This window comes from Piliocolobus tephrosceles, chromosome 13, assembly GCF_002776525.5.
Source record: "Piliocolobus tephrosceles isolate RC106 chromosome 13, ASM277652v3, whole genome shotgun sequence".
In the NCBI taxonomy this organism is placed as follows: Eukaryota; Metazoa; Chordata; class Mammalia; order Primates; family Cercopithecidae; genus Piliocolobus; species Piliocolobus tephrosceles.
Window position 1 is genome coordinate 8,859,183 of NC_045446.1, and position 12,639 is coordinate 8,871,821.

Consider the following 12,639-nt stretch of genomic DNA (forward strand, 5'->3'; position numbering starts at 1 on the left):
CTTCATGGGGCACATTTTTGGCCCTCTTACCCTCCACAGGCAAATCTATTTACCTTCTTTCTTCTTGAGACACGGTCTCACTTTGTCACCCAGGCTGTAGAGAAGTGGCATGATCTCTGGTCACTGATCCTCCTGCCTTGGTCTCCCAGAATGCTGGGATTACAGGCATGAGCCACTGTACCCAGCCCTTACCTTCTTTCTTTTTTTTTTTTTTTTTTTGAGGCGGACTCTCGCTCTGTCGCCCCGACTGGAGTGCAGTGGCCGGATCTCAGCTCACTGCAAGCTCTGCCTCCCGGGTTTATGCCATTCTCCTGCCTCAGCCTCCGGAGTAGCTGGGACTACAGGCGCCCGCCACCTCGCCCGGCTAGTTTTTTTGTATTTTTAGTAGAGACGGGGTTTCACCGTGTTAGCCAGGATGGTCTCGATCTCCTGACCTCGTGATCCGCCCGTCTTGGCCTCCCAAAGTGCTGGGATTACAGGCTTGAGCCACCGCGCCCGGCCCCTTCTTTCTTATGATGTAATTTACTTTGAATAATTAAAGCTCCCTCCATGTTTATGAATTTCTACAAATTTATTTAGTTAGTATAAAGAATAAATTACTGGGCTGGGCACGGTGGCTCATGCCTGTAATCCCAATACTTTGGGAGGCCGAGGCAGGTGGATCACCTGAGGTGAGGAGTTCGAGACCAGCCTGGCTGACATGGTGAAACCCCATCTCTACTAAAAATACAAAAATTAGCTGGCCGTAGTGGCGTGCACCTGTAATCCCAGCTACTCGGGAGGCTGAGGCAGGAGAATTGCTTGAACCCGGGAGGCAGAGGTTGCAGTGACCCGAGATCGTGCCATTGCACTCCAGCTGGGCGACGAGGAAAACTCTGTTGAAAAAAAAAAAAAAAGGATAATTACTATTACTGAATACATTGCGTAGGGCAATGTAAATTACATCTTTCTTATGTAATTTACTTTGAATAATTAAGGCTCACTCCATGTTTATGAATTTCTATGAACTTATTTAATTAGTATAAAGAATAATTACTATTACTGAATACATTGCATAGAGCCTGATACTTTACCTATTTATTTCCTCTTCAGGCCCTGCAAGATGGGGGATGTTGTATACTGGTTGTCAGCTTCTTGAGGGCAGAGCCCATCCATGTCTGTTTCGTTCACCATTGTTTACCCAGTGTCTAGTGCAGTATATAGTTGTTGCTGGATAACTGAATGAATGAATCCTGATATTATGGATAAGGAAACTGGCTCAGAGAGATAAAACAACTCACTTCAGGTCACCCAGGTCTTCTGACTCAGACGTTGAAGGCAATGCTTTTCCACTACTCTACTTGACCTTTCACACTGGGATCCAACACAAAACTGAATTATTCAATTATAGTATAAAACTATGCAACTATTTAAAAAGGGCAATTACGGAGAAATTATATTTATAGGAATGTTCTATGTTGTGCTAAGAAAAGCAGGATAACTATATGTTTATAAGGACTGCCATTATGTAAAACATTTAGACATATGATCAGAGAGGAAGATGTATAAGTGGAAATACAGTAGGAAATGCATGAAGAGTGGTTGATTTTTTTCCCTCCGATCTTCAAATGTTGTGATAACCTATTTTAAAATGTTACTTGTAAAATGCGACGTCCAAACACTGTTTACTCACCTTTGAGGGTGTGGTGTAAGAGTTCAGGAGGATTTCCTCTTCTTCTTCCACTTCAATTCTAAGAACACTGGTTAAGAAAAACAATAATCGCCGGGCACAGTGGCTAACGCCTGTAATCCCAGCACTTAGGGAGGCTGAGGTGGGCAGATCACGAGGTCAGGAGACAGAGACCATCCTGGTTAACATGGTGAAACCCCGTCTCTACTAAAAAAGAAAAATACAGAAAATTAGCCGGGTGTGGTGGTTGGCGCCTGTAGTCGCAGCTACTCCGGAGGCTGAGGCAGGAGAATGGCGTGAACCTGGGAGACGGAGCTTGCAGTGAGCCGAGATCACGCCACTGCACTCCAGCATGGGTGACAGAGCAAGACTCCATCTCAAAAAAATAAATAAATAAATAATAATAATAATAAACTTTCATATAAGGCAAGGGCTAATTGCTAGAAGAAATCTAAATATTAGGTAATTTTTACTTATTATTATTATTGAGATGGGGTTTCCTCTGTCATCCAGGCTGGAGTACAGTGGCCCAATCTCAGCTTACTGCAACTTCCGCCTCCTGGGTTCAAGAGATTCTCCCACCTCAGCCTACCAACTAGCTGGGTCTACAGGCATGCATCACCACGGCCAGTTTTTATTATTTTTTTAAATTTGTACTTTGGCCAGGTAGTGACTCATGCCTGTAATCCCAGGACTTTGGGAGAACTAGGCGGGCGGATCACCTGAGGTCAGGAGTTCGAGACCAGCTGGCCAACATGGTGAAACCTTGTCTCTACTAAAAAAAATTACAAAATTATCCAGGTATGGTGGCGCGTGCCTATAATCCCAGCTACTCAGGAGGCTGAGGCAGGAGAATCACTTGAGATCGGGAGGCGGAGGTTGCAGTGAGCCGAGATTGCACCATTGCACTTCAGCCTGGGCAAAAAGAGTGAAACCAACTCACACACACATAAAAAATTTTGTACTTTTGGTAGACACAGGGTTTCACCTTGTTGCCCAGGTTGGTCACAAATTCCTAGCTAGGCTCAAGTGACATGTTTGCCTCGGCCTCCCAAAGTGCTGGGATTACAGGTCTGAGCCACCATGCCCAGCCTTATTATTATTTGTGTTTAAATTACACATGCAACTACAGACAAATTATAAAATGCAACATGCAGCTTGGTGAAAAGACCTTCAGCAGAAAAGGATACAGCTCTTGAATGGAAACAATGTCTCTAGCTCCCGCATGGCCACTGTCCTTGCAGGCACTATGCCGGGCTTTTGATAATCTTTTGCTCAGAAACTGAAAAAGAAAAGATAGTGAATACTGTACGTCATAGTCAAGTAATAGCAGAGGTGTTTTCCAAAGCCTTGAGATAATAAAAGGTATTCAAAATATAATCAAAGATCTAACATTCCTCAAAGAATTAAGATACATACAGACTAAAACCAAAGACATCCCATTACTGTCTATAACACGTAACAATCCTAATAATACCAACTATTTGGTGAAGACTTATCACCTGCTGGGTGATAGTTTTAAGTGCTGTATGTCCATTCTCATCTCTTTCTTTTTTTTTTTTCTTCGAGACGGAGTCTCGCTCTGTCCCAGGCTGGAGAGCAGTGGCGAGATCTCAGCTCACTGCAACCTCTGCCTCCTCTAGGTTCAAGTGATTCTCCTTCCTCAGCCTTCCAAGTAGCTGGGATTACAGGCGCCCACCACCATGCCCAACTAATTTTTGTATTTTCAGTAGAGACAGGGTTTCACCATGTTGGCCAGGCTGGTCTTGAACTCCTGACCTTGTGATCTGCCTGCCTCGGCCTCCCAAAGTCCTGGGATTACAGGTGTGAGCCACAGCGCCTGGCCCCATTTAATTCTTATAACAATCGGGCCGGGCGCGGTGGCGCAAGCCTGTAATCCCAGCACTTTGGGAGGCCGAGACGGGCGGATCACGAGGTCAGGAGATCGAGACCATCCTGGCTAACACGGTGAAACCCCGTCTCTACTAAAAAATACAAAAAAAACTAGCCGGGTGAGGTGGTGGGTGCCTGTAGTCCCAGCTACTCGGGAGGCTGAGGCAGGAGAATGGCATAAACCCGGGAGGCGGAGCTTGCAGTGAGCTGAGATCCGGCCACTGCACTCCAGCCTGGGCGACAGAGCGAGACTCCGTCTCAAAAAAAAAAAAAAAAAAAAAAAAAAATTCTTATAACAATCATAAAAAATATAGATTATTAGCCCCCATGACAGAAGAGGAAACTAAGACTCAGGAACATAAAGTAGTTTGTCCAAGTTCACACTGGGACTGGAATCCGGGCCTGACTCAAAAGCCCACACTCCTCTCAATAGATCACAATGCCTCCCCTGTAGAGTAGAAATGGAGAATCACATTATTAGTTTGCTTTCATTCTGTTCTTACCTCATGCTCAAAAGAGTTCAGGATCTCTGAGGTAAGGCCAACTTTATGTGTGCTGGTGCAGAAGGCTATAAGCTCGCCTACCATTCCCTCCTCATTCTGTCCATACTGAACACAAAGCTCTACCACTGTAGAAAGGAAAATTGGACAAGTAAAAACTTAGTTCATTTGTCGAAGCTTTCACCTAGAAAAGCAAAAATAATCCTGGTTTACTCAATCAACATTTACTCAGAATCTATTAGTGCCAGGCACTGTTTTGGGCAATGAGAAAACAGAAACATCCTTGTCCTCACAAAGCTCGCTACTGGGGGGAAACAGAAGGGGAAGAATCAGTGGGACCAATTAAAGAATCATGGAAAGGCCCAGGTGAGAGATGATGGTAGCTTGGATCAAGGTGGTGGCAGTAGAGATGGCGAGAAGTGGTTGGACTCTGGATAGGACTTTACATACTGGAAATGAAGCCAGAGGGATCTGCTAACTGAAGGTATGAGAAAAAGAAAGAAGTCAAAGATGATGCTGATATTTTTAGCCTGTGCAACAGGAAGAGTGGTGTCCCTATTAACTGAGATGGGGAAAAGAGCCGGAGGCACTACTCTGAGGAGAGAGAGGAGATACCAGGAGCTTAGTTTTAGACATGCAGAGTTTGAGGTGCCATTTAGACATCCAACTGAAGACAGTAGCTGTTGAACAAGCCAGCCTGTAGTTCAGGCAAGCGGTGTGGGCAGAGGTATAAATTTGGGAACCATCAGTAAATACATGGGATACTAAAGCTATGAGATCCCAGGTGAGATCACCAAGGGAGCAAGCGTATCTATAAGGGAGAAAAGATCCCAGGCTTGAGTCTTGGGATGCCTTAGGGCCTCTGAGGATGAATCTGCAAAGCCTGATAAGTGGTGACACAAGCAAAGCTTAAGAAAAACTAGTAGTAAGCCAGGCGCAGTGGCTCATGCCTGTAATCCCAGCACTTTGTGAGGTTGAGGTGGGCATATTGGTTGAGCCCAGGAGTTTGAGACCAGACTGGGCAACATGGTGAAACCCTGTTTCTATAAAATATACAAAACTTAGCTGGGCTTGGTGGCATGTGCCTGTAGTTCCAGCTACTCGGGGGCTGAGGTGGAAGGATTGCTTGAGCCAAGGAGGTTGAGGCTGCAGTGAGCTGTGATTTGCCCATTATACTCCAGCCTGGGTAACAGAGCAAGACCCTGTCTCAGAAAAAAAAAAAAAAAAAAAAAGAAAAACTAGTAGTGTCTAAGAAGCTAAGAGAAAAATGTGTTTTAAAAAAAGAAAAAAATTGATAAAGTGTCAAGTGCTGGTGCTAATTGCTAATTCAAGATGAGGACTGAAAATTCATCACTGGTTTTAGCAAGGTGAAGGTCACTGATAACCTTGAGTAGAGAAGCTTCAGTGAAGTGGTGGCAACAAAAGAACTTACTGAAATGGATTTAAGGAGGAAACATTTAAAGATGGCAAGCCCCCCCCTTTTTTTTTTTGAGACAGAGTCGTGCTCTGTCACCAGGTTGAAATGCAGTGGCACGATCTCAGCTCACTGCAACCTCAACCTCCCTGATTCAAGCGATTCTCCTGTCTCAGCCTGCCGAGTAGCTGGGACTACAGGCATGAGCCACCACGCCCAGCTAATTTTTGTATTTTCAGTAAAGACGAGGTTTCACCATGTTGGCCAGGATGGTCTCGATCTCTTGACCTTGTGATCTGCCCTCCCCGGCCTCCCAAAGTGCTGGGATCACAGGCATGAGCCACCGCGCCTGGCCAACCCTTTTGAAGTCTGCTTCAATTGGGAAGGAGAGAACTCAAGTGGGAAGTAGGGTCAACAGAGTATTTTAAAGGCAGGACTGGAAGCACATTTCTATAGTAGTAGGGAAAAAATCTTGTAGCAAGAAAAATAGAAAATATGTAAGAGAGGAGAATTACCTGTGATGTCCTTAATTGCGTCAGAAGGAATGGGGTTTAGGACTCAAGTGGAGGGCTTGGATTTTGCTAGGAATATGGAGAATTTATTCATTGTAATAGGAAAGAAGGCTAGGTATATGTCACAGATATGGGTCAGTGAGACATAATGGTGGTTGCTGATGGAAGTTTTCTAATCTTCTATTTTTTTCAGCAAAAAAAAAAAAATAGTAGTTTGTCGGCTGAGAGTGAGGGTGGGAGAGAAGGATGTTACAGGAGTAGGTGGAAAACAGTCACCTGGAAGACTCTGAAGCGACCAGGGGCCTGGCACAGTGGTTCACGCCTGTAATCCCAACACTTTCGGAGGCCAGGGTGGGCAGATCACCTGAGGTCAGGAGTTCAAGACCAGCCAGGCCAACATGGTGAAACCCCATCTCTACTAAAAATACAAAAAGTAGGGAAGGCGTGGTGGCTCACACTTGTAATCCCAGCACTTTGGGAGGCCGAGGCGGGATGATCACCTGAGGTCAGGAGTTCAAGACCAGCCTGCCCAACATGGCGAAACTCTATCTCTACTAAAAATACAAAAAATAATCCCAGTTACTGAGGAGGCCGAGGCAGGAGAATTGCTTGAACCCAGGAGGTGGAGGTTGCAGTGAGCCAAGACTGCGCCACTGCACTCCAGCCTGGGTGACAAGAGAGAAACTCCATCTCAAAAAAACAAAACAAACAAAAAAAAAAGTAGCCAGGTGTGGTGGCGTGGACCTGTAATCCCAGCTACCCGGGAGGCTGTGGCAGAAGAATCACTGGAACGCGGGAGGCAGAGGCTGCAGTGGCTGAGATCCGGCCACTGCACTCCAGCCCGGGTGACAGAGCAAAGACTCCATCTCAAAAAAAAAAAAAAAAAAGGTCCAGGCGCTGTGGCTCACGTCTGTAATCCCAGCACTTTGGGAGACCCAGGAGGGCGGATCATGAGGTCAGGAGATCGAGAGAATCCTGGCCAACATGGTGAAACCCCGTCTCTACTAAAAATACAAAAAATTAGCCAGGCATGGTGGTGCGTGCTTGTAGTCCCAGCTACTCAGGAGGCTGAAGCAGGAGAATTGCTTGAACCCAGGAGGCGGAAGTTGCAGTGAGCTGAGATCACACCACTGCACTCCAGCCTGGCGACAGAGCAAGATTCCGTCTCAGGGGGAAAAAAAAAAAAGAGACCAGGGAAATATGGTTTACTGTCAGGAAACATTAAGGTGCCATTGAAGTTACTGATAATCCAAAGTCCACAGTTCCAAAGCCATTGCCAATTTAGCTCTACATGAGATGAAAGCAATTGGCATCTTGGCCTGAAGTCTTTACAAATCTGGTTCACATAACTAATTTCTCACAAATCGGGTTCACATAACTAATTTCTCTCATGCTGATTTCATGTTTACCACATATATTTCCGACTATGATCAGGTTTTCCACTTAAGTCTTCCTTTTTTTTTTTTTTTTTTGAGATAGGAGTCTCGCTCTTGTTGCCCAGGCTAGAGTGCAATGGCGTGATCTCAGCTCACCACAACCTCCGCCTCACAGGTTGAAGCGATTCTCCTGCCTCAGCCTCCTGAGTAGCTGGGATTGCAGGCATGTGCCATCACGCCTGGCTAATTTTGTATTTTTAGTAGAGACAGGGTTTCTCCGTGTTGGTCAGGCTGGTCTCGAACTCCTGACCTCAGGTTATCCGCCTGCCTCGGCCTCCCAAAGTGCTGGGATTACAGGCGTGTGCCACTGCGCCTGGCTAGTCTTTTTTTAAAAAGAGAAGGACGGAGCGCGGTGGCTCAGGCCTGTAATCCCAGCACTTTGGGAGGCCAAGGTGGGTGGATCACTTGAGGTCAGGAGTTTGAGAGTAGTCTGGCCAACATTGTGAAACCCCTTCTCTACTAAAAATACAAAAAAAAAAAAAAAATTAGCCGGGCCTGGTGGTGGGCGCCTGTATTCCCGGCTACTTGGCAATATGAGGCAGGAGAGTTGCTTGAACCTGGGAGGTGGAGGCTGCAGTGAGCCAAGCTCACGCCACTGCACTCCAGCCTGGGTGATAAAGCAAGACTGTCTCGGAAAAAAAAAAAAAAAAGAGAGAGAGAAGGCACTGGGCATGAAGACAAAGTATTCTGGTTTCTGAGATGAATTTCTCACCATAAATCAACATGTTTCGTTCTCTTTTTATATATAAGAAGTTCAAAGTGTTGAGTGGTTAAGGCAGGTGCACATTCATACGGATTCTAGAACTTCCTCATCTCCCGGGCTTTGCTTCAAATGACTCCTTACACTGATCTATAGCTTGACCAACACGATGTACCCATGTACCCGTATGATGCAGCACGGGACTCCACGGCAGGACACCTGGCTTCACAGACAGCTCAGGCAATTAGCTTTCCTTGTCTGTTTCTCCATCTGTAAACAGAGGGAGCCAACAAGCTCCCTAAAGCCCCTTCCACAGCTCAAATTCAATTTTAGGAATCCACCTCAAGGGATTCATATTTGCACAGACCACCAACAGCTCTGATAAGAGAACTGATGGATCAGCAGAGGTTTAAGGTGTAGGCTGGAAAGGGAGGAGCCAAGAATAAAAAGCTACATTTCAAACCCCCACATCTCTTGCTTCGTTACCGGGGCCTCAACAATTTCCAAACTCAGGTGCCATCGGGGCCTAGTCTCGATCTAGCACATCCCAATTCCGCCTTTCGAGAACTTCGAGTTGGTTTAAAATCGTGCTGCATATTCGCATTTTTGATTTTGCATCCAAGCGGCACCCGGTGGGCATTTCAAAGTGCCCACATCCTAAATCTCAAAACTCAGTTTGATTCTTCATCTCACAGCCACCGAGAACTCCGCTCCAGGGGAGGGGGAAATTGGAAGCCCTCCCCTTTCGGTTCTAAGCGCCGAGGAACTCTGGCGAGAGCGTGGAACACGGCTGCGGGGCGGGAAGGGGTGCGGGACTCACATTTCTCAATTAGAGCCTCCTCGCAGTCTAGGCCGAAGATCTGCAGCTCCTCCGCCAGCTGCTGCGGGGATGCGGACATGGTCGCCCAAGCCAGGGGCCGGGGAGCCGGCCCACCCAGCTCCGACCTGTGCCCAAGAAACCCACGGGCCTGGCGAGCGATGAGCACCTTTCCCTCTTATCCTTCCACCCTCTGCGGACCGTGACAGGAGGTGACTGGCCCAAGCAAGACCTCAGACCGTCAGAAGGCCCCAGCCGTCGGTCACAGAGAAATACGTTTTTTAAAAAATGATGGGGTGGCCCCCAAACGCCCTGAATGGAGGGAGCAGAAATCTCAAGAGGACGCTTTCCTGGAGAGAACGTCCTGCTTCCTAAAAGCTACCGCTGAGTTTCTCAGTGACGGTGGCAGAACAGAGTGGCCGGGAAAAACCCGCCAAATGGTTTGTGCAGCGCACGCATGCGCGAAACCGGGAGCCAACCCCAACCCTTCCCCTTGCTTACCCCGGCTCATTCAGGGACCCCACGCGCGCACGCGCGGCCCAGGGCGCGTGCGCATCACCGGGCCTGTGGGCGTCTCTACGCACGCGCCTGGAGGCCAGGCAGGCGGCAGCTGCGCAGTTCTTTCTCACTGGGCGAGAAAGCCGGGTGTGACCCGCAACGCCCCGGGGTTACCTACACGGAAACTGAGTCTGTGTGCGGATACCTGTTTTCTGGGCATCAGCTGCTCGGTGAAGCTCAGTGGCGCATGTTCGTCACCCTTTTGCCCTGTTCCGTGGTGCGCAGGCGCTGTCGTGCGCGTGCCTTCAACTGTCTCAAACTTACTGTACCCCCTTCTCCATTCCCCTTGTCATCTCTGCCTGTTGTGCCCTTGGTTCATCCTAAAAGAATGGCTTCAGTGAGGAATCTGGTTGCCATGGTTATTATCGTGATTATCACCGTGGTGCCAGCCACAGTGATGGGTATGTTTTCTGAATCTGGGGCATTTTGGGCGATATGAGGTGGGAAAGTGACAGATAATTTAGTTGTGGACACGTTAAGTTTGAGTGCCCCTGGGATTTCCAGGTGGGTGACTGGAGGCTTGGGAGTGAAGGTAGGTCACTCAAGGACAGAGTTTAGGGGTAAGATGAGAAGAGGGTTCTCCCCTTAAAATACATCCTAATTCTTTGAACCAAAAATCTCAACCGTAGGCGTCATACTCTGCTGGTGGGATGGTAGAGTGTTTCTAGAAAACAATTTAGCAATATGTATCAGGAGCCTTAAAAACGCCCATCCCAGGCCGGGTGCGGTGGCTCACGCCTGTAATCCCAGCACTTAAGGAGGCCGAGGCGGGGGGATCACTTGAGCCCAGGAGTTCAAGATCATTCTGGGCAACATGGCGAAACCCCTTCTCTACAAAAAATTAGCCGGCGGTGGTGGCGGGTTCCTGTGATCTCAGCTACTCAGGGAGTGAGGCAGGAGGATTGCTTGAGTTCTGGAGGTCGAGGCTGCAGTGAGTCATGATCGCCTCACTGCACTCCAGCCTGGGCAACAGAGCAAGATTGTGTCTCAGAAAGCAAACAAAAACCGAAGTACGTGTGACCTCTAGTCAGCCAATGGCTGCTTGGCTGTATTTTGAATTTAGGCCTAGTTAGCCATTCCAGATCCATCATGAACCTCTTTTAGGGTTCACACCCTTAAGCCTCAAATGTTTACTATCTGGCTCTTTATGGAAAATGTTTGCAGTTTCCCACCATCAGCAGTAACCAATGGATAGCAAATGTGTTACATACGTATTTTTCCCAACCTTTTAGCTTTGTGTGTGTGTGTTTTTTTTTTCTACACAACATTGTACAATTATTTTCCTGTATGGGTTTTAGGTTTCCTGCTTTGTATAATAAGGTATCCTCGACCTAAACTTATGAAAATATTCTTCTAATTTTTGTTTTATTAATTTTACTTACGTTTTGCCTTTAGTTTGCTAATCCACCTAGAACTAACCTTATTTGTGATGTGAGGAAGGATTTAGCTTTTTTTTTATTCCTGACAAACAGCCAGCATGTCAGCAGTTATACTTAGTAAATAAAACATTCTTATCCAACTGACTTGAATTGTGATCTTTCATGTATCAAGTCCCCATAAGTACTTGAATCTGTTTCTGGATTTTTCTGTTTTATCCCACTGATTTATTTGTTGTCTTTTCTGTGTCAATATAATGTTTTGATTGCAGGAGTAAATTAAGTGGGTTTTAGATCTGTGACATAGCCAAGTCCTAAAACAATAGTAGCTGAGACAAAACAGAATTTTATTTTTCTGTCAGGTAAAATAATTTCAGAGATAGGTAGCCCAGCGCTAAAATGGTGGCTTCACGTTCATCAGGCCTCCATCTTTCCGCTCCACTGTCCTCGAAATTAATCTCCATCCTACGGTCACCTCATAGTACAAGATGGCTTCTGGAATTCCAGCCATCAGATTCACATTCCATTCCAGGTAGCAGAAAGTAGGAAGAAGAAAGGGCAAATAAAACTTAAAAACAAATAAACAGGCCGGGCACGGTGGCTCAAGCCTGTAATCCCAGCACTTTGGGAGGCCGAGACGGGCGGATCACGAGGTCAGGAGATCGAGACCATCCTGGCTAACACGGTGAAACCCCGTCTCTACTAAAAATACAAAAACTAGCTGGGCGAGGTGGCAGGCGCCTGTAGTCTCAGCTACTCGGGAGGCTGAGGCAGGAGAATGGCGTGAACCCGGGAGGCGGAGCTTGCAGTGAGCTGAGATCCGGCCACTGCACTCCAGCGTGGGCGGCAGAGCAAGACTCCGTCTCAAAAAAAATAAATAAATAAAAATAAACAAGAAAAGAGAGTGAAAAGAGAAATGAAACGAAAATGGAAAAAAGAAACAAAAAAATGACTTTTGCAAACCGTTGTCTATCCATTTTTGAAGAGGAGTCTTTCTAGAAATCCCAACCACTTTTGCTTAGACTTTAGCCACATAGCCATATCTTTATTTATTTATTTATTTTTATTTTATTTTTTTATAGTCATATCTTTAAAGGAGGTTGGGAAAGCCTCCTTATAAGTTATATTGTAATATTATTGAGGAAACACATTGCTACCCCATAAATATACAAATTTTGTTACTAAGAAAGGAGTTAATACTAAGTAAGCACTTAGTAGTGTTTGCCCCAAGTAGCTTTATAGTAACTTCCCAAAACTGTTGAAGCATTTTACTTTTTTTTTTTTTTTTTTTGAGACAGGATCTTGCTCTGTTGCCCAGGCTGGAATGCAGTGGTGTGATCAAGCTCGCTGCAGCCTCAGTCTCCTGGGTTCAAGTGATCCCCCAACCTCAGTCTTCTAAGTAGCGGGGACTACAGGCCGGCACCACCACACCTGGCTGTTTTTTTTGTTTTTGTTTTTGAGACAGTGTCTCACTCTGTTGCCCAGGCTGGAGTGCAGTGGAATGATCTCAGCTCACTGCAACCTCTGCCTCCCAGATTCAAGCGATTCTTGTGCCTCAGCCTCTCGAGTAGCTGGGATTACAAGCGCCCACCACCACACCCAGCTAATTTTGTATTTTTAGTAGAGATGGGGTTTCACCATGTTGGCCAGGCTGGTCTCAAGCTCCTGACCTCAGGTGATCCACCAGTCTTGGCCTCCCAAAGTGCTGAGGTTACAGGTGTGAGCCACAACTCCCAGCCTTGGACATATTTCTTGCAACCAGTC

At 46.5% G+C, this 12,639-nt stretch overlaps 1 protein-coding gene across 1 annotated transcript in view; it reads right to left on the minus strand.

The window, feature by feature from the left end:
* The window catches only part of POLA2 (DNA polymerase alpha 2, accessory subunit), a 37,897-nt gene extending 28,342 nt beyond the window's left edge, over window positions 1–9,555 (minus strand). The window contains exons 1-4 of the mRNA XM_023186358.1: window positions 8,945–9,555; window positions 4,066–4,190; window positions 2,860–2,951; window positions 1,673–1,730 (exon numbers count right to left, since the gene is read on the minus strand). Coding sequence (XP_023042126.1) covers window positions 1,673–1,730; window positions 2,860–2,951; window positions 4,066–4,190; window positions 8,945–9,023 — 354 coding nt within the window. The 5' untranslated portion in view covers window positions 9,024–9,555. The remainder of the gene's footprint in view (window positions 1–1,672; window positions 1,731–2,859; window positions 2,952–4,065; window positions 4,191–8,944) is intronic.
* Between the last annotated feature and the right edge of the window lie 3,084 nt (window positions 9,556–12,639).